This window comes from Rhipicephalus microplus, chromosome 3 (genome assembly GCF_043290135.1).
Source record: "Rhipicephalus microplus isolate Deutch F79 chromosome 3, USDA_Rmic, whole genome shotgun sequence".
Taxonomy (NCBI): Eukaryota; Metazoa; Arthropoda; class Arachnida; order Ixodida; family Ixodidae; genus Rhipicephalus; species Rhipicephalus microplus.
Window position 1 is genome coordinate 33,799,163 of NC_134702.1, and position 27,308 is coordinate 33,826,470.

Here is a 27,308-nt window from a genome sequence, read left to right on the forward strand (position 1 = left end):
CTTTGCAAATGTAGACAGGTGTTAACCGGAATTTGTCCTAGGCGGCGAGATTCGTCGACTTCAACTTACTTGTGCCGTGGGGCATTACGCTTTCTTGTCTTAAGTTGAGGCTGCAGTATATCGCGTGCAGTCTGTGGTTTGTACTGGTTATCATGGTCTTTTTTTGCTCGGTTGGCCAAATTACGAGTGAAGGTGTGCGCCAGCTTATCACCCGAGATACCCTCGGGATCTGGGCACCAGAATGTGGCATGACCCTGAGTCAGCTTGTCACCGAGTGTTATCGAGGAGACATTCGGTAGTCTTCCACGTAGAAACATTCTAAGGGAACCGCGTACCGAAACCAAAGCAAGCTTGCTGTATCAACTCCGCACCTAACTTGAATCGCGGTGAGGTTAGCAGCATTAAGGCTCGGGCAGGGAGGTTGACCTGGAAGATGCGTGCTTGGTTTGCCACTCTGAAGTGGGAAAAGGACAAGGGGGAAGAAAGGGGAGCTCTAAGGGGCTCAGGGAGTCGCCAAAGCTAACAGGTCACCGCGCTCATCTCATCAGCATAGTCTTTGCACGTCGGCACCGCCTTCCCTCTGCTGTCATGCGCCCTCGCTTGTGGTGCAATCCAAGGCGGGGGAACCTCGTAGCTTCAACCGCACCGGCGCCCCACTGACAAGGGCGGTGGCTGTTACGCTTTCTTCGCTTATAGGAAGAGAGCGAGATACACCTCTGCTCTCCTTGTACTAATCGACAATCCCAAGCTTCCTCTACGTCCTTGTCTTTTCGCTTCTCAGGGTGGCGAGAAGTTAAAAGAAACTGAGGCGGATCATGGTGCACTGCCATGATTTATCTCTCTCTTTCTCTTCCTCTTGAATGAACGAAGACGTATGTTTTCTCGCCGTCGCGCAGCTTTGCAAAACACGTGCGTAAAAGTGCGGAGCACTCGGCACTTGACATTTCCCCGCACTCCGAGTTTTCGCCTCCGTCCTCCCAGTTCGACGCGTGACTTGCTCCGCCGGGTCCGGGCATCCCCTCGATCCGGGGTTCTCGCTTTCCCCTGCTAAACGCCGCGCAGGCGCAGTAAGAGACCGCCACGGCGACGGAGCAGCTCCTCCTCTCCTCACACGCACATACGCACGCACGGCACCGCGGCAAGCCCCGAGTGCGGACTGTCACCGATGCAGGGCCCACGCCGCTCGCTTGCCCCCCTGCCCGCTCCAGACTGCACGCTTTCCCTTCGGAAGCTGGAAGGAGGAGTGCGTGTGCGCGCGTTGCGGCGAACCCGAGGCTGGCTTCGAGAAACAACGTGATCTCATCAAACCTCGCCGTGCAACTACATAGCTGTGCTCTGCGGGAAACACCGGCCGGCAATATCGAAACAACGCCTTGACCTTCGGAGTCGGTGGTGGTGCTAACGACAGCGACGGGAAGACAGCGCAGCCTGAGTAAACGACGTCGTCGGAGGGCGCGTGAACACACCGTCGCCTCCCGGCGCCCAGGCGCAGTCGCCGTTGACTCGATCGGCGGCGGGGGTGTAGCGCAGCGCGCGGACGTTTTTCGTCGTGGCCGACATCGGCGCTGGCGCGCGCGCGCTCCTTTCTCATTTCTCACGCAGAAAAACGAGCCACCCGCCGCAGTTGTTCGTCAGTCACGCGCGTTTCCTTCGCAGCCAGCAGACGGCGGTGGTCTTCGTGCAGCTGCTTGGAGCTCCTTCTTCGCTCACCGAAACCCCGGGCGGCTGCGAAGGGGAGAATTGAGGAGGCCACGACACGGCTGCGACAATCGAAGTTGAATCCCGCGGTGATCTTGCGCGAAGGGTCCTGCTCCGCCGCCGGTGCAAGCTTGGTTTCACATGGGATAACGTGCCGCTGGCACCACAGTCCTCCCTCCACATAGCGATGCTTCGAAGCGACGGTGTCTGCGAGAGGATACGCTTCTTCTGAACTAGAGTGATGCATTGACGTCAAGAACAGTCTCCGAGTGGAGTCGCACGCGGTGCGATTCAATGACTCGTGGAGCTCGATTCGCCGGTCTCGTGGTAAGTGTACGTGTTATGTATATGGAGTCATTGAGCAGTGACGTAATACGTTCCTGCCTTTAACGTAAATTGCGCCTCGCTAAAGATAGTACGTGGTCTCACGGTGGTGTAAATGTAGGTGTCTTACGTTCCAAAACCCCGATACGATTATGAGCGAAGGGTTCCGGAAATTTTGACTACTTGGAGCTTTTTAACGTGTGCAGAAGTCTAAGCACGCGGGCCTTTACCATTTCCCTTCCCTTGTATTTACATCGCAGACGGGCTTCTATAATTGTGATGCCGTGGCAGGGATTCGATCTTGCGACCTGCAGGTCAGCATTCGAGCACCATAGCGATTACACCGCCATGTCGGGTTACGGGGTCTCACGAATTTTTGAACTAGATATGGTAATATCGATGGATGACCGATCGACGAGATGTGTCTCACAATACAATAAATTTTCATCGATAATATCCGTTCATTTGACCGTCTTATTTGAATAAACATCCTAATTGAATCGACAGACAATGACAGGAGTTACGCGAATATTTATGAATTGTATTGAATGCTGAGCAAGACTGGCGACTGTGATGTTGTGACTATGGGCATTGTGGATGATGCTGCAGAGTAGCATTTTGTAGAAAGGGGCTAGCTCTGGTTCAGAACGGCACCATTTCCATTCGTCACTCCTCCATTTCTAGAGCCGGCTCCTCGTTCGAAGGCAACGTCCGAAACCAAAAGAAACCGCAACGCGTCCCTGTCTTCTTCTGTGACGCTTATCTACAAAAAGGCCTTTTCTATATCCGCTGTCTAAGCTATCCGGTACGCTCGGACCTTGATCAGCAACCTGACGAGATCGCAAAGAAGACATGGTCCTTTTTCAAGGTGTTCATTCAATGACGTAGCACCCTGTTCATGAGAGGAAGCGTCAAACACAACCCGCAGCTTTGTTGTCATTGAGTCACCGCGTAGCACAGCGTGGTGAGGCATAAAGTATATTGAATGACTGTTGTCCATTTCTTTAGATGCTCTTTCAGTGAAATCCATCTCCCCGCAGCTTCGTATGACAGCATCATATACCAAGGCAAATTCGAGAGTGTGCAGCATCTTTCGGCCACTGAGGCTCTGTAGTCGCTTAACGGCCTGTGCGCGATTATCAGAAAGTTGGCTACAGTTTTCTTTCCAGGGCAGTACTACTTCGTAGCGGTCATCCTTCGTTTTGATGTGCTGTTCAAACTGGCTAACAACCGCTTGGATCTCCTCAGAAGGTCCCTTGAGTTGATCCAAGATCCCTACGCTCTCCAAGTCCCAGAACTTTCGAACAAGTCTCTGTATACAGTTTCGACCGCGGTGCTTGCTCTCTCTCAAAACGCATGCTTTCAAAGAGACGTGTAGGGAGGTATGGATGCCTATCGGATTCTGAAACATCTAACCAAAGACCGAACCGAGTGCAACCAAATCCGGATTGTTGGTGTGACGTCGCATTTCTCAGGTCATAAACTTCCATAGATGGTCTGCTCCAATGAGGAGTCCAATTCCAGGTACCGCAGGCATACCCGGTAAAAACAGTTTGTCTACCATGGGCTGTCCGCCGTCTTCCATAGCTTTCACAAGCTCATTTTCAACCGGCACCTGTATGATGTCGTTGCAAATGAACAGCATCTCAATGGTTTCGACATAGTAAACTTTTCCCTCATACTGGCGGCGCAGGCATACCTGCACCAAACGGTGCTCTTGCTGGGCTGAGGAGGCATCTCCGAATGTGCTAAGTTGAATTCTAGTCTTTCCAATTTCCTTCAGACAGGGGTTTCTAGACATTTCTTCCCGAATGAAGGTACGGTGGCTACCCCCATCTACTATACCTCTGATGTAGCCGCAACGCTGCTCTCCAACAACTCATAGTCTGCAAGTTTGAAGCAATACCTCATTGTGCATGGCGCTCTGGTTACCTGCGTGCAAGGTGTTGGCATCCATAGTGGTGGTGACTGTTGTCTTGTTTGGTTGCCAAGCAAGATCGCAAATGTATGTAACGTGTCTCCCTTTGCACCTTCCACACGTAACTCCACGCCTACAATCTCTTGCGCGATGTCCGCAAAATGTACAGCGAAAACATCGACTGTCAACTTGTAATTTCGTTAACTTCTCTTGTTGGCTGATTTCGCTGTCGCAAACCTCCGTACTGTGGTTGGTTGAACCGCAGAAGAAACACTGCTTCCCCGCCTGAGATACCACATGCAGTCGGCTGAAGTTGGAGGGGGCCCACGCCTGTCCTCTTTTGACTTTCTTCTTACGGTCTTTTTCCCCAGCTTCCTTCAATCTGCTTCTTTCTCGACTTTCGACTTCTATGAGTAGAAAGGACAAAAGCTGCTCCAGCTCACCCTCGGTAGTGATTGCAGATGAAGGAGCGGTGATATCGCCTGCTTCAGTCTCTCCTGTCCAGCTTCCAGGGCGTCGAGTGGTTGATGTTTGTCTGTAATAAGAGACCACAATACCGGGTGGTAGCACCTTAAGCAGAATATCTGTCAACACGGTGGAGTAGGTCGCGGAACCTATATTGAGTCCCTTCACTCCATGTACGTGGCATTGTACATGGTCCAGAAGCTTTCTTAAGCCATGAACATCACCTGATGCGCACTGGGGATAGGCTCCTCAGCTGGGCAAGGTGATCCTGCACAATATGCCGGGTGTCCCCAAAGTGCCTTGATAGTATGGCCACGGCATAATCGTAACAGTCTTCGGTCGCTTGCAATCCGGCGATGGATAATGCCGCTGCACTACTCTGTAGGCTTCTCAGGTAATGAAGCTTCTCTTCTTTCGTAAGGCTGTTGTTGTCATGAACCGCTACCTTGAAATGCTCCCAAAACGCGCGCCACTGTCAGAACTCGCCGCTGAACGTCTGTAGTGGCAGAGCGGGAAGCTTTACAGCGCTCCGGTGCGACGTTTCGCCGCCAGGATGGCTAGCTTGAGGTGTGTCTGAGGTCTCTACTTTTGTTGAAGCTCGGCCTCGGCGCAATGCTAGCTTTCGTGCTTTCAGTCGTTCAAGCATTCCATTCGCTGTATCGTCGTACTTGACGACCTCGTTGATTTCAGCAGCAAATTCTTCATCGGGTATTGACAGTTCTAGTTCCGCGTTGAGCTTCAGTAGTTCTTTGTTGTTCACCTGAAGTCTGTCGATGGCGGAGCACAACACACCGATGTCTGTTGTGTCCAAAGCAGCCCTGGATTCGTCGAGCAGCCGTGTGCTCTGATGCCGACGTGCCGTTTGTTTCTCTTTCAGTCGTTGCACCTTTTAGTTCGAATAATTGCCTTCGCTCACCTTTCGTTCATTACTGCAGCCTGATTCGTAGTCCTTTGTTCTCCATAATGTCCTGGAGGTTGTTGTTCCCGGGTTTCGGCACCATTATATTGTTGTGACTATCATAGGAGAGGTTGTGAGCGATTAAAGAGACGTCGACAATATTTAACAATAACACAAACTGTATTACATAAAGATTACAAGAGCACACAGATACAGAGATACTGAAAATTCAGGTCCGTTCAGTTCCCTTTTTATGTAGCGTATGTCTGGGTTCACTGTCTGGCGCGATTCTCACAGTCTCGTTCACTATCTGCTGAATGTCTGTCATAACACCACATATAGGCATTCTTCCCCCGGAGTCGAGAAACCACGGCCGTGGCTCCAAGCACACTTGTATTGTTGCGGTAACAGGATAGCAAAAGGTGGGTCCGCGCCTGCCCGAGACCTATACTCCTTAACCCTGTCTTCCTTTCTTCGTTCTTTCTTTTTTAAAGGGCAACTTTCGCTATGCGCCCCCTCAGAGAGTGAAACACATAAAGTTAAAGAAAATACACAACAGTGGGCGAGCTGGGGTGGTGGCTGTCTTGGGTCAGTCGTTTTCTTTAGCCCGAAGTATAGCATCCGCAGTATGATGCAGGCACTTTCCCTTTTTTCCCCAACACTGCGTATGTATTACGCCACGCAAACAGCCGAAAAAAGCAAACTCGGTGTTGTCTCTCTCTTTTTCGTCTTTTCTCTCGTTACGTTGGCCCAAACCGTATTGTGGTCAGGTGAGCCATGGTGTACTCCTTGGGTTACCTCTGTGTGTTCGCGAGCTGCCGAAGCTCATCTCGGAGGCCACGTAGAAATAAGCGTGCGGTTGAGATCCACTCCGCCAGGTGCCGCAACGTTAACAGTTGGTTAACGGGATGATTTATCAGCGAACTCAATCAATATTTCTTTTAGTTATGCTGGCAGTTGATTTTACCTAATTAGAAGTCACACTCAGATATCTCACGTACCCAGTATAACTATGGACTTGAACGAGAACCTTCGGTTTCTATACTTGGGACGTCTTTTTCGGAATATACCCTGAATCGAAAGTAAATGCCCGACAGGAAGTGCGTGGAAGAGAAGGAGTGTCACGGTGCTTGAGCCGCTAAACATTAACAAACCACCTCTATTTCAGAAGTGTCTGCAGCCTTTTAGGACGTGGAGTAAGTCTACAATCGAATTGAGAGGTGGAATTTTTGCTTCGAAACAGAGGTCGCTTAAAATATTTAAATAGCTCACCAAGAAATGTCTTCTAAACAGGTATTTTCAGCCTTAAAATCATTCGACTCGTGAAACATTATAGGAAAAATCTTGAAACGCAAGAATGTTCATTTTCGCATTAGGAATGCGTTTCGCGTACAAACACGATTGCGTCATGAGAACTCGCAAATTCATGTTTTTTTCCGAGTGAACGGATCGAACTACATTTCATTACGTTCAATGATTTATTCAGTATGAAACATATTAGGAATCAGGGACAAACTTAGCGGGAAGTGTCGTTGTTGTATCTATTCGAAAGCTTCATTGTTGCGCCAAAAGCGCGACGTGATTATCAAAGATGCCGTGGTGTGGGGCTTCGGATTAATTTCGACCACTCGAAGTTCTTTTGCGCGAGCGCAAGTCTAAGTATACGGGTGTTTGTTTAGCTTTTTGCCCGCGTCAAAACGCGGCTTTCCGTGGTCGGAAAACGAACACGAATGGTCGGGTTTAGCAGCGCGACACTTAAGCTCCTGCACAACCACATACCATTTATTTTATTTGTTTGCTGAGCAACCACAGACAAGCAGTTTTATTACAGGAAATAGACATTCATTTCCAGCGCAAATGTCAGTGCTTTGCTGCCACTGATGAAAATACAGATTAGAGCGTCTTACAGCTATACTATCCATTGTAATTTACGTATTTATGCAGCGTTAATATTTTGACCGGAAACGGTGCACACGCAAACACGAACACCAGAAGACTCTGCCCTGGGCGAGAGTAGCCATAACATGAGACAGATCATATACGGGCCGGGTGTTTCAAGAAATGCTCAAAAGATACGGGAAATGCGATACTCGTGCGATTTTTTCACAGTTACTTCTTCCGTAGCCGGAGGCATCTTAATATGGTTAAAAACACAATTTAGAAGAGTAATTAGGTAAGTTTAAATAATTAACGTCCTAATAATCGAGTTAGACGTTTATGTCCAATGGGATAAATTCAGTTATTAATGCGAAGAACACATCGCTGCTTTGGGGTTCAGAAGAAGCGGCCTCGAGTAATTACTGCAGTGTAATTAAACTCGACCAAATTTAACGGCGAAACCGAAATGCCGATAAGCGCGATAAGCAGACGTCCAGAATGATTTCACTGTTCAAGACAATGATTTCCGGGGTGTATAGTCCTTCCGCGTTCGTTAACGTGTGGGCGTCATCTGTGATCTAATTAATTGCAAGCGCAGCCCGCGCACCCACGTGACAAAAGCGGTTGGTGGTTGATATAGGGATGAGATTAAGAAGTTTGCGGGTATAAATTGGCAGCAGCAAGCGCAGGACCGGGTTGACTGGCGGTACATGGGAGAGGCCTTTGTCCTTCAGTGCACGTAGTCAGGCTGATAATGATGATGATGATGATGATGATGATGATGATGATGATGATGATGATGATGATGATGATCACTCACTCTCGATGTCGCAAAAGAATTTGGCCGTTGCGCTCTTCTGCGTTTCGGCGTCGGTTTCGCCGCGAGATTTGGTTCACTTCGCAATCATTACCAAAGGCCGCTTTTCCGAAATCTCAAAGCTGCAATGGGTTCTTCGCGTAAAGAACTTCAATTCTTCCATTTGAAGTAGCCGCCTAACTTCACCAATTAAAGGTTAATTGATTCAACTATTATAATTACTGTCTCTTATGATGCGCTTACCCATTTCAAGATTCGTGCGGCTACAGAAGTAATAGTGAAGGCATCGGATAAACATAACATGTACCTGATTTTTGAGAACTTTGGACGCAATTCTTGTAACACCCGCCGGTATACATGTAATACTTCATTTTTCAAGAATGGTAGTTGCGAGTGAGCGGCTGTCTCTTTTGCGTCTTTTTTCTAGTGACCAGTGCTTGTGTGCGCGCCACGTCTTGTCAAAATGAACATGCACCAACCAACCCAATTACCCGTGCTACTTCAGCGTTAATACGGCCGGAAGAATGGTGTCTGTGTTGCCCTAATTGTTGCTGTCGTAATTAGAGTGCGACAACTTCATTTTCGTTCCGATAAGAGAGAAGCTTCGTTTCGCGCTGACTGTAAAGTAATCAGGAAATAACTCCTTTGACTTTCGTCGTTAACGAGAAAGGCCGTGGAGTGTGTATATGTTACAGCCAATCATGCGGCAATAGAAGCGACTTGGCCTTAAGGAAGCCAAAAACGCGCTTTTTGAAGCGCACCTCAAGTCGTTCTCGAGACAATGACAACCTTTTCGCCAACAGCTGCAGAAAAACGTATACAAACCGAGCTGTTCGTCGGCGCCTGTGTGACTGACATTCTCATGCCATCTTCGACGGGTCGTTTGGGGGCGCTGCTCTCATGAGAGAGAGAGGCTGCGGAAAGGAAAACACGCACTCTCTCTCTCACTCAAGAGAGCGCTCCCAAACGACCAGTCAAAGATGGCATCGTCCCTCACAAGTGTCAGAAAAGAATTATTAAATAATACGGGCCATATGTGTATATATATATATATATATATATATATATATATATATATATATATATATATATATATATATATATATATATATATATATATATATATAAGGGAAAGAAGTGTATACCTAAGGGCTTGTTTTTTCGTGTTTTAACACAATATTAATGAGATCTAACAGACAGTAATGCCAACGAATGTACAGGGGAAGTTATTAGAACCAATGGAATGTGAATAAGAAGAAAGAAAAGTGGATGAAAAAATAGCCAGCCGTGAGCCTGCTCACGGCTGGCTATTTTTTTATGGTATTATGATCTACCATTACCACATGTGACTTCAACGGTACGTATAACCACACAGGGCACTGTGGCCGTTCGTTCCGGTCACAGTTATCAGCCTGCACGTTGCTTTCCTTATCTTTCTTTAATAATATACTACTACTACTACTACTACTACTACTACTACTACTACTACTACTACTACTACTACTAATAATAATAATAATAATAATAATAATACATTGCGCGCGCAACACAGTGAAAGAGAACAAAGGAAGAATTAGGTTATAAAATTTGCTTTTCAAAAATTTTCCTCTCCAGATTCTCGGATTGGTTGTTTTGAATGTATTCTGTTTTTTTTTAATTCTATTCCTAATTTTATTGATTTATACCTCTTCTGTCTTAATAATCGAAGTTTGAGCCTTGTATTTAAAATTTATTCTAAAGGCTTAGTGGACTTTGGCCAATCCCCCTGTGGGGGCATGAGCCACTGTTTCTAGTGTCTGCTGTGTACTCTTCCCAACTGTACACATGGATATAAGAAACCGCGAGAAGTCTTAAAGAAAATTGAGACCAACAGGATACGTTCTGTTGGCCTCAATACGAGGAAACGAGGAAACCAACTCGATAAATAACCTTAACAGGAGAATGATTCAAAGGCACACCCAACAAAACTAATGATTAGTTCAAAATAAGATTGCAGTCACTTTCCCGCTCTCTCTCTCTGCTATTTTCCTTTTTTCTTGTCCTCATTCACTCCGTCTGAAGCTCGGTGCACTCTCTTTTAGCTCTTCTTTTTTATTTTACATCATTTTTCTTTTTTCGTTTACGAGGAAGCAGGGGTGGCGCAATGTCGTCACTGAATGCGAGTCTCGCGTCAATGCATGCCACTGCGAAACTGCGCGCGTGATTGACCGTTTCGTGACTACACTGCGTGAACAACTCTCGAGCGTATAGTTTCCGCGTTGAGGCGAAGAAGCGCTTTTCCACGAGAGGCCTAACAGGTGGCCGGTAAAATTCATAGTTTCTCTCGACCCTAAATCAGGTTCCTCCACGCCTTCGCAAATGAATACGAATCCATTCTCCGTAAAGCAACGTTGAATCGTACCTTCGAAACGCCCGTCAGGCTACGGCAGCAAATCAGCGGAAAATCTGTGAAATAGGGAGCACATATACTATGCATAACCTTGGCGCTGGCTGTTGGAGATGAATGCGTGCTTCCTAATGAGTGGCGGTGTGTGTGTTCTGGCGCGTTTGTGAAAGTAGCCCGCGCCATGTGCTTATCAAATAGACCGCAACAGTGCGCTCTGCACGACAGTTTGCGTAATGGCTACTGAAATACGTTTTATAGACGTACATTGTAGTACAAAAGATGGCGAAACCGTCTGGAGATACGGGCAGGAAAGAAACAGCGTCAGCGCGTTCATACGTTTTATGGGCCGCTTATTAAGACCCGGCGATTACAGATGCTGTAGCATTTATAAAGGATTTTACGTTGGACTCAAAGGCGCCGCAGGCTGTTAAATTAATGTTTTTTTTATCTTTGTATATCGTGACGTGGATTAATAAGGCCGCTGAACATAGAACGCACCAACCCAACCACATTTACTGTCTTACGGGTCTACCATCGAGGCAAAACGGCAAGGCTTATAGCACTATACATGGTGCTATACCGATAAACGTATATATGAAACAGGCGTCTCAGATACTGACGTAGCTTTTGTGAATTTCTCATGTGCATATCAACGACTACAATGAAAAAAGAAAACAATGATTGAAGCTCTTTCGTGTCTAGTCGTTCGGTAGCACGAGTTCGGCACTTTTTTTTTTTCCTCAAGACATACGGCTTTCTTTTTTACCCTGACATATATATGTTACATGATAGCGCAAGTAGTCCAGCCACCAACATTGGTAAGTTAAATACACTGCTTATAAACGTTTCAAGGACGACTTGGCAGAGTGTTATACTGAGCTAATAATAATATTGATTTTTTACGTCCCAAAACCACGGTATAATTATGAGGAGTGCCAAAGGCATCTCGTCTATCTGGTGCCCTTTAAAGTGCACTGACATAGCACAGTAAACGCGCCGCTGCCATTTCGGGTCCTCCGGAATGTGATCGCCGTGATCGGGATTGACCCCGTGACCTTCGGGCAAGCTGCCGCGCATGGTAACCACTGATCTGCCGCGGCGCGTGCTCGGTATACCGAGTTATGTTGGGAGTTCCGCTTGAGACTAACAATAAAACTTTTTCTTTAATATTGTTACGAGGTTGGTTGCTTCTGAGCGAGATGTATTTGCAGAGTAAAAACTACAGGCAAGAGACACAATGGCTGATTGGCCCAGTCGCGCGCCTGTCAGTCGCACCTCTTCCTTTTCTTCCTCTCCGTAGCAGGACCCCCGGGCGTTGGAGCGCCGTCTCGGCGAGAGTCCGGAGAAGTGCGACAGAAGTAGGGTTTCAAGCGCGAAACATGGACAATGTCAACTAGTGACGAACTTGGTGACGTATTGGAGTGCAATGGCGCTATCTCGTAGGTTACGTCGCTAACTTGACGTAAGACTAGGTAGGGTCCGGCGTATCGGGACAAAAGTTTTTCGGAGAGACCTACACGGCGACACGGTGACCAGAGGAGCACGTGGTCACCTGGGGCAAACGTTATATTTCGATGCCGGTGGTCGTAGCGGGCTTTTTGCATATCCTGTGACCTGGTGAGGCGAGACTGGGCAACTTGACGAGCCATGTGAGCCCGATCAATGGCTTCGCGCGCGTACTCGGAAGGAGATGGCACGAGAGGCAAGGTGGTTTCAAATGGCAATATGGGGTCGCGACCATATAAAAGATAAAAAGGCGAGAATCCCGCAGTGTCATGTCGAGAGGAGTTATATGCGAAGGTCACATAGGCCAACGTTGTATCCCAGTCTCGATGATCATCGGAGACGTACATCGAAAGCATCTCTGTGAGCGTGCGGTTGAGACGTTCAGTTAGGCCATTAGTTTGTGGGTGGTAGGCGGTAGATAGCTTATGGGCTGTAGCACACGATCGAAGGAGGTCATCGACAACTTTGGACAGGAAAGAGCGGCCGCGGTCCGTAAGCAGCTGTCGGGGTGCACCATGGTGTAAGATGACGTCATGAAGAAGAAAATCCGCGACGTCAGTGGCGCAACTGGTTGGCATGGCCTTTGTTATCGCGTAACGGGTCGCATAATCTGTGGCGACGGCAATCCATTTATTTCCTAGTGTCGTCGTCGGAAAAGGGCCAAGAAGGTCGAGTCCCACGCGATGAAATGGTTCAGAGGGGACTTCAATTGGGTGAAGATATCCAGCTGGCAGCAAAGAAGGTCTTTTCCGGCGCTGGCAGAGGTCGCAAGTGGCGACATATCGACGTACGCTGCGGTACAATCCAGGCCAGAAAAATCGACGTCGCACGCGGTCGTATGTGCGGGAAACGCCGAGGTGTCCCGCTGTTGGTGCGTCGTGAAGTTGTTGAAGTATGGCAGGCCGTAGATGACGAGGGATGACAAGCAGAAGCTCAGGGCCTTCAGTGGTGACGTTGCGGCGGTAGAGGATGCCGTCATGCAGCACGAACATACGGGATTCAGCGTCATGGCTGTCAGACTGGATGGCGTCGATGATAGTGCGCAATGACTCATCCCGTCGTTGTTCGATGCGCATATCGCTGACGTCTGTAAACGCCATTACTCTGCTCTCCAGGTCAGGCGCAACGGGATCAGGAGGATCTACCGGATATCGAGAAAGACAGTCTGCGTCCTTGTGCAAACGGCCAGACTTGTAGCTGACGCTAAACGAAAATTCCTGAAGCCTCAGAGCCCAGCGAGCCAGACGTCCAGTCGGGTCCTTCAGAGAAGTCAGCCAACAGAGGGCGTGGTGGTCCGTAACGACAGTGAAAATGCGACCATATAAATATGGCCGAAACTTGGCGACGGCCCAAACTAAAGCTAGACACTCTCTCTCGGTGATGGAATAATTCATCTCCTGGGGAGAAAGCAGGCGACTGGCGTAAGCTATCACGCACTGTCTACCGTGGTGCCGCTGAGCGAGAACTGCGCCGATACCGTGGCCACTGGCGTCGGTGCGAACCTCTGTGGCAGCAGAAGGATTAAAGTGGGCAAGTATGGGGGGCGTAGTTAGGTAGCCGATGAGAGCGGCGAACGCTTGAGCCTGCTCAGGGCCCCATGAGAATGTGGTATCCTTCTTCAGCAAATCTGTCAGTGGCCGGGCAACGTCAGCGAAGTTTTTCACAAAACGGCGAAAGTAGGAACATAAGCCGACGAAGCTACGGACGTCGGATGTAGAACGGGGCACTGGAAAGCTACGGACGACGCGGATCTTTTCGGGATCTGGTTGGACACCATCGGCGTTTACAATATGGCCCAGAATGGCAATCTGACGGTGACCAAATTGACACTTCTTGGAATTGAGTTGTAACCCAGCTGTTCTGAAGACTGCGAGAATTGCAGCGAGACGGGTCAGGTGGCTATCGAAAGTAGATGAAAAGACTATCACATCGTCTAGGTAACAAAGACAAGTAGACCACTTGTAACCACGCAGGAGAGAGTCCATCATTCGTTCGAATGTGGCAGGGGCGTTACATAGTCCAAAAGGCATGACCTTAAACTGGTATAAACCATCTGGTGTAATGAAGGCCGTCTTCTCGCGGTCCATTTCATCGACAGAAATCTGCCAGTAGCCGGACCGGAGATCTATAGACGAGAAGTATGTAGCCCCGTGTAGGCAGTCCAACGCGTCATCGATGCGTGGTAGCGGGTACACGTCTTTTCGTGTGATCTTGTTTAGGTGGCGATAGTCAACGCAGAAGCGCCAGGTACCATCTTTTTTCTTCACAAGGACGACAGGGGAGGCCCAAGGACTACTTGATGGTTCTATGACACCTTTGTTGAGCATTTTGTCCACTTCTGCTTGGATAACTCTACGCTCAGTGGGGGAGACACGATAGGGGCGTCGGCGAATAGGACTGGCGTCACCAGTATTTATACGGTGCTGAACAGTGGATGTTTGCCCTAGAGGTCTGTCGTCGAAAGAAAAAATGTCGGTATATGACGCGAGAAGGCGATGGATGTCATTGGCTTGCGCAGGGTTGAGGTCGGGTGCAATCATCTTCGAGAAACGATCTGGCCGAGAACAGGTGCTGTTCGCTACTGGAGACTGAAGTAAATCAATCTCGGTGGTGAGCGCTGCTATTTCGAATTCGTCAGCATTAGATACGCTGGCCAAGAACATGCCACGAGGAAGCACTTGAGGGCACAAGCTGAAATTGAGAAGTGGAAGCGAGGTACAATTGTCAGTAACAGTCACAAGCGTATGGGGAATGGCAATGTTGCGGCTCAAGAGGACGTCGGCGAGAGGAAGGAGGACATATTGACCATCGGGAACTTGGGGCTGTGCGGTCAAAACGACGAAGGTGGCTGCCTGAGCTGACAGCCGCACATCCTGAAGAGAGCACAGGCGCGGCGGGGCAGTGGGGGGGTCAGCGACTATCTGAGGCAACTCTAGCTGAAGAACGCCTGTAGCACAATCGATCAGAGCAGAATGATTCGACAAGAAGTCCAGGCCTAGGATAATGTCATAAGGGCAGTGGTCAATCACGGCTAAAATGACAGAAGTAGTGTGGTCCTTTATACGTAAGCGGGCAGTGCACAGACCGAGAACCATCGGCGTGCCGCCATCGGCCACACGGAGCATTTGTGCAGCCGCTGGTGTCAGAACTTTCTTTAAACGTGTGCGTAGGCTTGAACTCATGACCGAAATGCTTGCGCCGGTGTCGACAAGTGCTTGTACAGGTTCGCCGTCTACTTTAACGTCTATTACACTTCGTCTGGTGGGAACGGAAAGAGGATTTGCTGCGGAAGTCGTCAATGCAGCACCACCTCCGGGGGCTGCATTTCTCAGTTTTCCGAGACAACGCGGCCGGAAGCCACGGGGGACGAGAAGCGCCGTGGCTGCGGCGAACGGGACGATGGGCGACGTGTTTGCGGCGATCGAGACTGGTGCCCACGTGGTGAAGGCGAGCGGCTGTACCAAGTGTTCCGAGAATGGTCAATGGCATTGGGCTCTTCGGCAGGTGGAAAGGTGCGGGCGGTATCGTCGAAACGGGTCATATTGGTCGTTGCGCGATGTGCCGAGGACCATGTGTTGCGGCAGTAACGGGCAATATGTCCAACGCGGTGGCAGTTGAAACATATAGGGCGGTCATCTGCAGTTCGCCACTCAGCCGGGTTGCGAGTACGTGGAGAAGACCGTCGGTCGGAGAAGGGCATCACGAAAGGGCGTTCGCTGACTCTAGGCGCGGTGACATGGCACACGGAATGCACTCCGATGTTTTCAAGCTCCCGGCGCACGATGGCTTGAACAAGAGGAACAGTAACAGGAGTGGCATCGGTACTGCGCGAATAGAACGCCGAGGGCGCCATAGCTTCCAGTTCACGACGAACAATGCGTGTAAGGTCTCCCGGCGGCGATGCACGTTGTGGTGTTGACTGGTCCTCGCAAGTAGATGTTGCAGCGGTGTTTGGGAGTCGAGCGAATGTTTGTAGAATGCGGCGACTTTTCACTTGCTCGAACTGACGACACTCTTTGATGATCGCGTCTACGGTGGAACAGCCCTTGCACATCAGGAGATTGAACGCGTCGTCGGCAATCCCTTTCAGAACATGTCCCACCTTGTCACCTTCTGTCATGTCGCTTTCGGCCTTTCGGCAGAGGGCCAGCACGTCTTGAATGTAAGCGAGGTATGACTCCGTAGGGGATTGGGCACGGCAGGCCAATTCCTTTTTGGCGGCGATCTTCCGACTGGCGGTTTTGCCAAACACCTCCCGCATCTTTGCTTTGCATTGGTCCCAGCTTGTGAGTTCTTCTTCATTGTTCTCATACCACACCTTGGCCGTGCCTCTCAAATAGAACAGCACATTAGCCAACTGAAGTGTGGGATCCCATCTGTTCGGCACACTCACTCGTTCAAACATGGCCAGCCAATCGTCAACGTCGACGCCATCGGTTCCGCAGAATGTACCGGGATCCTTGAGAGGCGTGAAAACGTACGGTTGCGACGCCATGTTCGTCGGAGACGCTGACGTTGACGCGGAGGGCTGAGCATTGGCCATGGCTGGAAGGGCGATGCGACGTCCGCTGCGGAGCTCCGTTGCCTGATGGTTACCCAGCACCTCTCACCAATATGTTACGAGGTTGGTTGCTTCTGAGCGAGATGTATTTGCAGAGTAAAAACTACAGGCAAGAGACACAATGGCTGATTGGCCCAGTCGCGCGCCTGTCAGTCGCACCTCTTCCTTTTCTTCCTCTCCGTAGCAATATTTATTTCAGTGCTGTCAAATTCGTTGCAAGCTTACACTGTTCGATCGACTTTCTTGCACTAAAACAGATGAAGACAACCTTTTAGTCATATAAAGAAAAGAAAATGACTGGAACGACAACGTATTACGGCGCACGTTGCGATAACGTGTTGTTGTTCTCCTGGTTAATTTCGAATGGATGCACCTTGCGCACTTGTCGGCTATAACTTTGAATGTGCAAAGCGTGTCGTAAGAAAACTTGAATTAACTACATTTTGACTAATTGCCTTTTTATGTTGGTGCTAACTGCCCTGTTTAAGAAAAGAACTCGAGTGTGGACGATGTATGGATTTCGCTTTTTTCGCAACAGCATAGTCGTTTTGCTTTGCATAAGAGGTAGTTTACAGTTCTGACAGCCTACTTCGGTGCATGAGCAATGTTTCTACATCCACTTGCATAGGCAGCCAGTAATATGAAGCGTGCTTGTTCGAGTGTTTCCTTTAACAGTGGAGTGACGTCTCTATACTGTCTTGTGTGTTTCACTAGATTTCTCTCGCGTCCATGTCACCACGCCTTTGCTCTTTTCTATGACCCACTCGTGCTCGTAGAAATATTTGATTGCGTGTCTTTCTTCACTCTCTTATTATAGCCTCCCGATGTGTTTCACTGACGAATAGTCTACGAACCTGTATGCACACAGATTGCCAACAGAAACGTTTCGCAGTGCGCCCGGCTTCGTCAAATCGGTCCGTGATCCGGGAAAAAATAAACTACAGTAAAGAACGCTCGCGCTATTCCACAGCCTCCCCTCGCGAAAACGTGACCTATCGTCTCGAGAGACGCACTTCAGCGCTGGCCGTAAGCCAGCGTCGCGAACGGCTTACCGAGAGCTGGGAGTCACGTCGTAGACGGGCGGCCTTTCTGGCGGCACTCGCATGATTGACACCCGGCGAACGACCAGCGCACTGGGCACCCGTCTCCGCGCGCACACGCACTCACACCGGTCGTTCATCTGCGGATCTCGCTTCATTGCGGCCGCCATTACTCAAGTCAGCCCAAGCCCTATTCCGCTCGCAAGCCGACTCCATAGAGCGAAACGCACGTCCTCCCCCCCCCCCCTTACCCTCTTTCACGTTTATGAATTCCCTCCCGAGATGGTCCGTCCCGGATTGATGAAGCCCGCCCGTAGAGTTTATGACAAACTTAACTACACTACATCGCGATGTATGAGTGCTCTAGTTTATTTGTCGAGTCTGTGACAACGTTCCCACGAATAGAGAGACAAATGTAGTGCCTTCAAGAGTCTTGAGCATTAACTCCTAACGGTCTGAGTAGGACCGTTAAAAGCAGCCAGCCAGATTGACCCGCCGTGGTGGTCTAGTACGTGGCTGAGGTAGTATGCTGCTGACCCGCAGGTCGCGGGATCGAATCCCGGCTGCGGCGGTTACATTTTCGACAGGCGCAGATTCGGGTGCACGTTAAGGAACCTCAGGTGGTGGAAATTTCAGGAGCCCTCCACTACGGCGTCTCTCGTGATCATATGGTGGTTTTTGGACGTTAAACCCCACTTATCAATAAAAGCAGGCGGCCAGAGTACGAGCCGCAGGATGCAGAAATAATGAGCTTGCGCTATGGAAAGGTTGAGCTCGAACCGCAATACTCGGCGCAACTGTGACTGTTGACCGGGCAAGATCATCACAGTCGGTACGTGTTCATCTCGTAAACCGTGCAGCGCTTACGCGAACGCGGGCTGATACAATACTAGAAAGGACTATCACAGACACGCAACCGTTGCGAGTGTGACTTCAATCGGCGCTGACTCACCGACTCAAGTCAGCATTACTCACTTTCGCTGCTGTTCTCGGTCATTGTTTTTCGGTTTCTGTGAACGCTACACTCTGCAACATGAACATCTACAACATGAACAGCGTGAAGCTGTAGGCAAGGCCTCGGTGTTTAGGGATCGCATGCCTCTCACACGTATACGACCAACGGTGTTTGCAGAATGAGGTCACCTGAGCACTCCCCACCAAAGGAACAGCGGCAGCCACAACCGCGCATCAGAAGCCGTCATGAGTCTACCCTGGCTGCCTCGTTTCCGGCCCCTGTTCCTGCTGGTGACGGCGCTCAACGTGCTTCTTCTGTACAGCGTGGGCCACTACCTGTGGGCGCCACGGTCCGCTGCACTGTGGTCCTCGTCCGCCGATGGGTCGGGCTCCGCTGGAGTCGCCTGGGAGCGGGCCACGCCCGTGGGCTACCGGATTCGAACCCAGGGCTGCACGTTGCCACAATTTGACCCCTTCGACCCTTCCATCAGGCCTTACTTCCAGCGCCGCTCGGAGACGCGCCGATGTGGTGGAAAACCAAACTTCCTTACTATCAGGTGAGGTTACCTTTTGTGTTCGGCACCTTACAGGATCACCGTGGAAGCGAAGCAAGTGTTGGACGATTCTCATGGGGGAGTTGTGTGCGTAAAGGTTGTGGTTTATCCACGCAGTTGAAGGTACATCAGTGCAGGCAGGAATTTCTACGCCCCTGACGTGGAAGAGGGAGCTGTACAGTGGGGTATTTTGTTCAATGTTGTTTTATAGCACGTATTCTACCGTGGATTAGCCACATCAACAGGACGATCCACGTGTGAGCCACATCTACTCTACGACAAAAAGTGGGGATAGCTGGTAAGGATAAAGTAAGGTACGCGTGAAGACGCAATTATACGTAAGAATATATCATAAAAACAAAAATATTGTGCTTTGCCCAGATATCTTCTTAGGTCTACGTGTCTGGGCGCCTAGCTCTTTTATCATGCACCCCAAGTGTGACCCTTTCATGGAGGGACACTTGGAGGAAACGGTAAGCTCGATTACTTTTGAAGGCAGGCCCCTGTAAGTACTTGCTTAGAGCGCTGGAAAGAATAATGAAGCTTTTAGCGCGCTTTAGTCTGTCCGCATCTTAAAGTGTCGTTTGTGTGCCTAAAGGGTTTCAGTCTTAGGGAGCCAAAAGACACACCTTGAACTCGCGACGCAAAAGGTATGCACATGGTACTTCCTTCCTTGTTTTTCTTCGTTGTATCAATTTTTTGTTTTCCTCTCCCTATCAATTTTTTTTTCGTGGCTTATGTTTGACCCTTCATTCTCATTCTTTACACTCTGTTACTTCTGATCTATGTCTAGCTTACTGCCTTTCCATTATCCTCTGCCACTTTTCCTCTGTTTCTGTTTCTCGTCAGTATCTGGTTCATTCCTTTCCATGGCCACAGTGGAACGTGTCGAAGACTTGCTCAAGTAAGGCACAGCTATTGCCGCCACCTCACACAGGAATTTTCTTCAGATATGTGCATTTTAAGATGTACAGTGTGTTTCACGTAACAAGAACTAAGGATAAAAAGAAAAAGTGGGTAATCGCAACTGAAAAGTGGTTAATCGCAACTGTGTGTGTGTGTGTGTGTGTGTGTGTGTGTGTGCGTGTGTGTGTGTGTGTGTGTGTGTGTGTGTGTGTGTGTGTGTGTGTGTGTGTGTGTGTGTGTGTGTGTGTGTGTGTGTGTGTGTGTGTGTGTGTGTGAGAGAGAGAGAGAGAGAGAGAGAGAGAGAGAGAATTTGCTCAAGCGGGTTTCTCTAAACTGACCTTGGCTTACCTTGGAAGTCATATTCACTGGACGAGGCGTTTTCTGGGTTCTTGCGGGGAACAGTGAAACTGTCGTTCTAAACATCCTAAGGTGTTTGTTGGTGTAAACAAATGAGTATTAAATTATTTTGTTTTTGTGATTGACGTTACTACATTGTGCAAGAAAAAGTTTCCAATACCACCCTTGCAGGAGTGCCATAGGTCCCTTCCGGAAACCTCCGGACGACTTGACATACGCAGGAAATCACGCTCAGACAATGATATCACATCAAACACACGATACGAAAATGACACAATCATGAACCAATATTAAAATTATGCAACGTTTTCCAGTATATACAGTGTGCGTTGAGATTTCTATAAAATCTTCAAGAAATTTCTTCTAGACACTTCTTCAATTCGACAAGTGCTATTTGCTTAAGACCAGCTGGTAGCCATGGACCAATAGTGCATACTTTGTAGTAAATGGTCTTCTATCTAAAAGCGTAATAACTTGCTCGTAGTAGCTTTTGTGCTGAATTATGCTTCTGTAACTACTAGTGAATGGTGTAAATTATCGCCTGGGTAGCCACATGAGCACTGAGAATTAGACGCACGCTTCATCCTGCGTAGGAAGTGGCCCGTAAATTCTGTACCGAGCCGCAGGCGGTGAAGTGATGTTTCGAGTGTACTATTTTCGCTCAGATTTTACCGAGTGTATTGTTTGTCACTCGGTAAAATCAAGTGTAAGGGTCAATTAGGTGTAATTTCAAACATTCAGATAGTTGATAGAAATATTCGTGTTTGGTGCTTCTTTTGAAACCTGTTTTTGGTAGTAATACTTAATACAGAAAATGTGCTTCCAGGCACTAATACTCATTTCCTTTGTTGTTTTCCAGGGATGGATACCCGACTGTGATTGCCCAGAATCTCAAAGAACATGGCGTGCTTCCAAAGGACCTCTTGTGCTTCTACAAAGAAATCTACCGAAATGAATCTTTGAAGAAACCCGACGAGAGATACCTCTACGGGAACAGAGAACGGCTCCAGTTTGATGAACCTCTGCAAAAGGAGTTCCTCTTCGTGGAATGCGCCACGACTCAGTCTCCGGACCGACCATTTCATGACCAATTCCTTCTCAATGCTGTGATCAAAGAGAGTGTTGAGGAACGCTGTCGCGCGGCATCTGTTGGAACGCCCCACAACCTGAGCGTTCTAGTTCTTGGTCTCGACTCGGTCTCTTACTTAAACTTGGACAGGCACCTCCCAGAGACTGCAAAGTATGTTCGTGAGAATCTCGGCGGTTTCGAATTGTATGGATATAATAAGTTAGGGGATAACTCGTACCCGAACCAGGTTCCCCTCATCCTGGGCCTCAAGGACTACGAAGCAACCAAAGCTGCTCCAGATGGGTTCTACGATGACTTGAGTAGCCGGTTCATTTGGCAGCTGTATGGAGAACGGGGTTACCGGACCATGTTTCTCGAGGAGTCGCCATTCTACGGCCTCTTCAACTACTTCAGCCAGGGCTTCCGGCGAGCTCCGGCTGACTACTACCTGCGACACGTCATTCAGGCCATGGACGACTCACCAAAGAAAACCCAAGATTGGCAACGCGTCCGCTGTTTAGGGCCTACGATGCCGTTCGAAGAATTGCTGGACTACCTCGCCCGCTTCACGGACGTGATGGGTGACAGACCGTTCTTTTCGTACACCTGGATCAGCGAGATCACGCACGATTCGCTGAATAGCGCAGGCTACGCGGACGAGCCGTTCCGGCGGCACCTAGAAACTTTGCACACTTCCGGCACGCTCAACCACACCGTTCTCGTCTTCCTCAGCGACCACGGCTTGCGGTTTGGTGACGCTCGGGCAACTTACATCGGCAAGTTCGAGGACCGCCAGCCGTTCGCCTTCGTCGTCTTCCCGCCGTGGTTCTTGCGGCAGAACCCAGAAGTGGCGCGCACGCTGCGCGCCAATCAGCACCGCCTGACGACTCACTTCGACGTGCACGCCATGCTCGTCGAGCTGCTGGACTTCCCCAATGCCGAACGACCCAACTCCACGTACGGGCTCAGCCTGCTGCACGACATACCCGAAACAAGGACGTGCTCTGACGCGTCCATCTCTCACCACTGGTGCGTGTGCGATGCCCGCGCCGACGCCAGCGTTACGAGTGAGGTTGCCTCGATGCTCGCAAACCAATTCACGGCCACCATCAACAGATGGGTGGCCCAGGCCGTGCGGTTGTGCGAAGAGTACCGGCTGCTCGAAATCATGGACGTGACGGCGCTTCGGGCGACCCCTGCTGAGCGTGCGGCGAACACGAGTCATTACTGGGTGACCATCAAGCTTTCGCCGGGCGCGGCAGTGTTTGAGGGCACGGTGCGTGTACAAGGAGACAATGTGACGGTGCTGAAAGAGATCAGCCGCTGCAACTGGTTCTCGGGCCAGTCGTACTGCGTCAGCAACTGGCTACAGAAGTTTTGCTATTGCCGGAGAACTCTTGGAGAACTGATTTGATGTTGGCGGTTCTGGTGTAGTCCAATTGCTTATTGACGGTCCAGAGCGCTGACCAGCGGAGTCAACTCGCTTAAGCAATAGCATTGCCGGGTCGCGAGGTGTATATATAGGCACCTACGGCGCTATTACTTTATCCTTGTGAGTTTACCTGGCAATTCGACAATGCTACTGGTTTTGCGTGACGGTGGTTACTAGTGCTACAGCTGCACTTGTAAATAGGCGGGACGTTCTACAAATGTGATATACTTGGCGATGACAGACATGGGGGAAATCCCTTGCTAGCCTTTGCCACGGAACTCTCATTAACGGTTGTGCCGCGCTGGAGCTGGTGCGTGAGCGCATACCGCCTCATCTACTGCCCGCTTTGGCTTCGAGATATGCAAGGTTGTCCCTCTTTTGGAGTAGGAATAGCGTGCAGTGTTCGGTACCTTAGCGTAGGAAAGTGACTCCAGCCTTACCAATCTATATGGCTGCAAAGCCTGACTTGATCAAATCATCATTTTTCTGAACGTATAACGCGAACTTTCTCTTACCGATATACCGTGCGAACTAGTCGTTAGTGCCGTTGTTAGCCGTCTCGCGACGGGTTAATTTAAGAGTAAGGACCTTTAGCTTGTCCGCCTACTCGTTATCACTTTACGCAATACATGAATGCCTAAGACGCAAACGTGGGCAGCTGCGCTGTTGGCGTTATCTTGTGACGTTGAGTAGAAAGTGCTTATATGGACTCAAGCTCCATTGAGGCGCATTGTTTTAAATGGCATGCGTCGTCCTATCCTAAGTTATGTGCGCACAATTCCAAGCAAGATGTCCTACATAGCGCCGCTGTGTGGTCATTGGTACCGACGATCAGTGGCATGGCTAATAACTTTTTCATTTGTTGGTGCGTGAGCTCTTGACCCTCATGCATGTGAGGGCTGAATTGGCCAGTGTTGTCGAGCACCAGTTTGCGCTCGGTCATAGTATGGTAGGCAGACATTTCTGAGAGGGCCTGGTTTACCAGCCCCCAGTTACGCTGCTACCAATGTCCGTTACCACGTGTCTTCGATTCGGCGACAACACTGTCACAAAACAGTAGCGTTTTTGTAACGCGCCATGGTTGAACGTTATGTCACAAGCTATCGCCAGCAGAGCTTTTGCCGTATTCTATATGTAATCACCCTCATGATAATACATGAACAGTGCGGGCAGGTTGAGTTTCCGTTCTCGGCAGACCACACGAAGTGGTCCCGGTATATGTATACGTTCGCTCGTTGGGGCTTTCCTTCGCGCTTTCTGAAAACATCCGACATCGCCCATTCGCAGGACGCCGCCTTGTCAGACTTTGTGCAAGTTACGCTTTTTTTTATTGCGACATATTTGTTGTTATATGCAGTTTAAACATACGTGGCGCCGAATCGTTTCATTTGTTCACATGTTTGTTTGTTTTGGCCCTCACGGAGGGAATCGAGTACCATGTAGCCCAAAGATACAGCGCGAGTCTTTTGTTTCGCTCGCGGACTTGCCAAAGACCGGCGTATAAAAGTGCCAAACTAAAGGTATAGCTGTCATCGGTACATTTTATGCAAGCTCTCAAATCGTCCCTTTCGTTGTACACTGCGTTTCAACAATACCTCTTTCATGTCGCGGTCGAAAATATGGTGACTTTGCGTTGTGAGTATGGCTCGCAACCATCTGCATAATCTACAGGCTTGTCCGCTCTGAAAGTAAACATGGCTCAGCGTGGTCCCGCTCCGTGGAGCGCCAGGGCATGTATAGGTGCGGCCATAGAGTTTCCTAATATACACTAGAGAGAACTCTGGCGCTAGTGTCTATGGGAGCTGCAACGCACGGCGTTTCAGTGAGCATGAGAATGATGGGTAGTGCACACATTTGTCTAAACTTCGTACTTCTGGCCTGCTTTTGCCTCCGTGTGTGTTCGTGTGGCTTTAAGCTGTTTTCTCACGAAACAAAAATCAGCAAATGTTCAGTGATTATGCTTCACCACCCTATTTTTTCGACTTACCTTTCAAATTGGGTCACGAAGTTCAAGAGCGTTGAATATTTCTTTCAAAACAAAACCGAAACACAGCAGCAAACGAAGCCGCAAGTACGATTCGCCGCCCGCATGCGTACGAAGACTAGGCAAATGTGTACTACCCATCATTCCCATGGTCGCTGAACGGTCGCAGTGCCAGAGTCCCCTCTAGTTAATTTTAGGAAACTCTATGGGTGCGGCTGTGTACCGAACCGAAGCCGCGCAGAAGCAAAGGGACGCGCCGCTTTTGCTCTACTTCACAGAAATGCGACGTCGGTGCGCTCCAGGGATGTAGCAGACGACACGATCCTGGTGCGCATGCGCCGCATAGATATCTGGGCCGTGATAGATACACTGGCGCTCCGCAGAGTGCGGCTACGCTGAGCCGTGTTCACCCCGAAAGTGCACGAGCCTGCAAGTGTGTACCTTCCTACCAGCGCTATGCGTAAATTCAAATGAGTCAGCGCCGTAGGCACTGTTGTAATGAAGACTTCTCTTTAGTGACTAACACGTGTAGTTGTTAATTGTCATTAGTAAGCGTGAATTCGCAACTTTCACCGCCTAGAGAGGGCACTGGTGTAAGCCCAACATGGCTGTCGTTTGGGGGATCGTGCAGCCGGCGCGCTGGCAGGCGCCACCGGCGTGCCCGTCACTTCGACCTGTGTAGTATTTTCGGCTGCAGCCACCGTGTTGTCAAGGCTTTGCTGAGAAGGTCATTGACTCTAGCATGTATTATATCCCACACTGCGTGTTGAGAAACGCGTGTGCGGCGTATATTTACGGAAAAGAAGTTTCGAACGCCGGGCACATCGTCTGCTGTGGTGTACAGCTTTGTGAACGCTGCTCGTGCCATGGCCGGGGAAGACCAAGCGGCCGTGCTCGTGCAAAGCAGGAAACCTCGCCATTGGCTGCACGGCGTCTGCACAGCGGCATTCAACATATTTTGTGGTTCTTCTAGCTCAGCAAGCAAACAATAAATATTAAATCATTGCTACTACGAGTCGCAGTAACTGTCTGACTTCACAATAAGCGCAGTAGAAATTACCAGCGACAAAATATAAAGCACCAGCGAGCTGCCACAGTGAAACCGAGTGAATGATGGCATGGGCTGGCTGCATGGGCATCCCCCAAACGACAGTTACGACGGATGCCGCATGACGACGCCACCATCTGTGAAAGTTGCGAATTGGCATGACGAACAAAAAAAATGATGAAGGAAAAGTAACATTGAGGCCACAAGAACGGGTAAGTCCGCTCGCCGATCTTCGTCTTCCTGCTGCGGTCTCGAAATAGTCTTCCAAAGCACGTGACCCCACGTGGCGAACATTCACTACGGCAAATTATGGTCACCGCGTCATTAGCTACTCGCCTCTTTCTTCAACGACACTGTAAGTTTCATCGGTGCCAACGACGCTGGTCAAGCCCTGTCTGAGAGAAGCGGAGAGTTTTAGGATGTGTCACTATGACGTTGACATTTTTTTTCCCACACGAGTGCCATCCTCTTTCAACAACGCTCACTTTTAATCTAGGCATATCTATTATTCGTAGTTTTTTTTAACCATTCCTTCACCGCTTGACGATTTCGATTCAGCCATTAAAGAACAAAAGAGAAAAGTGTGTTGTGTGTTTCTCCCTCACGCACACTTGCGTGCCGTCGTTAAAAAAGGCAGCTCAAAAGTAAACACCAAGTCATCTTTAACTGATGCTAGTGTTTTAACAATATTTCTTTGGGAGGGGAGGGAGGAGATTGTTTACTAAAAGAGAGCCAGACTAGCATTTTGTTTTTCAGTTTCTTGCCTAAATTTAGTGTTAGAGAATGCAGTATGATTTCCTTGAAACGACATACTACATCTTTCCAAAACGAGAATCCTGGATTAAAGCCGACATAAACAGCGACACTGTGAAGGCATTCAGATAGAATTCAGAGCAGCTAATTTCAGAAACACGTATATATATACAGCTACGGACTGGTCCCCATTTCAAATCGGGTATTATTATTTCTCTTTTCAAATTTTTATTTCATATATTAAGAGGTAATTGGGGGACCGGGGGACCACACCGAATTGAAGGAGGGTGCCATGTCTGCCCAACGTGTCTGCCAAGTTGATACTGTGCCATTCCACACAGTTGTTTTTTTCGCGCTCATGGCGGCCGAGGACATTTGATATCGCTATAGTGGCTCGAAAGGTTTCCAGTCACTCTATAATATGGCATTCCAACAACTGGTTACTGCTTGCCACTTTACTCACGAAAAGGCGGGCTTCAAAGCCAGGGTTCAAAGCCAAGATTCTTGTGAGGAAAGATGCTACTTTCAATCACCATGAAAATAAGACCCCAAAACGAGCGCCTTACTTTTGCGATGTCCAAAATTTGTGCTTTTCCTTTCTATATTCTTCACCAACTATTGAAGGCATTTAACTGGGTAAGTTGTTATAGGCTGAAAGCTTCCGTATTGCTAGCCAACACGCACAAGCATGCACAGCGAGAAATAGACAGGACAAGCGCTAGACTGCAGCTGACTTCCAATCGACACGAAAGACAGGCTA

General features: G+C 49.2%; 1 protein-coding gene across 2 annotated transcripts; it reads left to right on the forward strand.

The window, feature by feature from the left end:
* The first annotated feature begins 1,127 nt into the window (after positions 1-1,127).
* On the forward strand, positions 1,128-26,376 carry LOC119176801 (uncharacterized). Of its 2 annotated transcripts, XM_075889219.1 has the most exons (4): positions 1,128-2,025; positions 18,624-19,002; positions 19,849-19,903; positions 21,122-26,376. In XM_075889219.1, exons 2-4 carry the CDS (start codon positions 18,825-18,827, stop codon positions 22,743-22,745), a joined length of 1,857 nt encoding a protein of 618 aa, XP_075745334.1. In that variant the 5' UTR covers positions 1,128-2,025; positions 18,624-18,824; the 3' UTR covers positions 22,746-26,376. The 2 variants fall into 2 exon arrangements, with proteins under 2 accessions (XP_075745334.1, XP_037284054.2); XM_037428157.2 differs by lacking the exon at positions 19,849-19,903.
* Positions 26,377-27,308: the final 932 nt, after the last annotated feature.

Coding starts and splice junctions, on each gene's coding strand:
- LOC119176801 (XM_037428157.2), top strand. CDS start 18,692: ATGAGTCTACCCTGGCTGCCTCGTTTCCGGCCCCTGTTCCTGCTGGTG. Junction 19,003..21,121: donor CCAAACTTCCTTACTATCAG/GTGAGGTTACCT, acceptor GTTGTTTTCCAG/GGATGGATACCCGACTGTGA.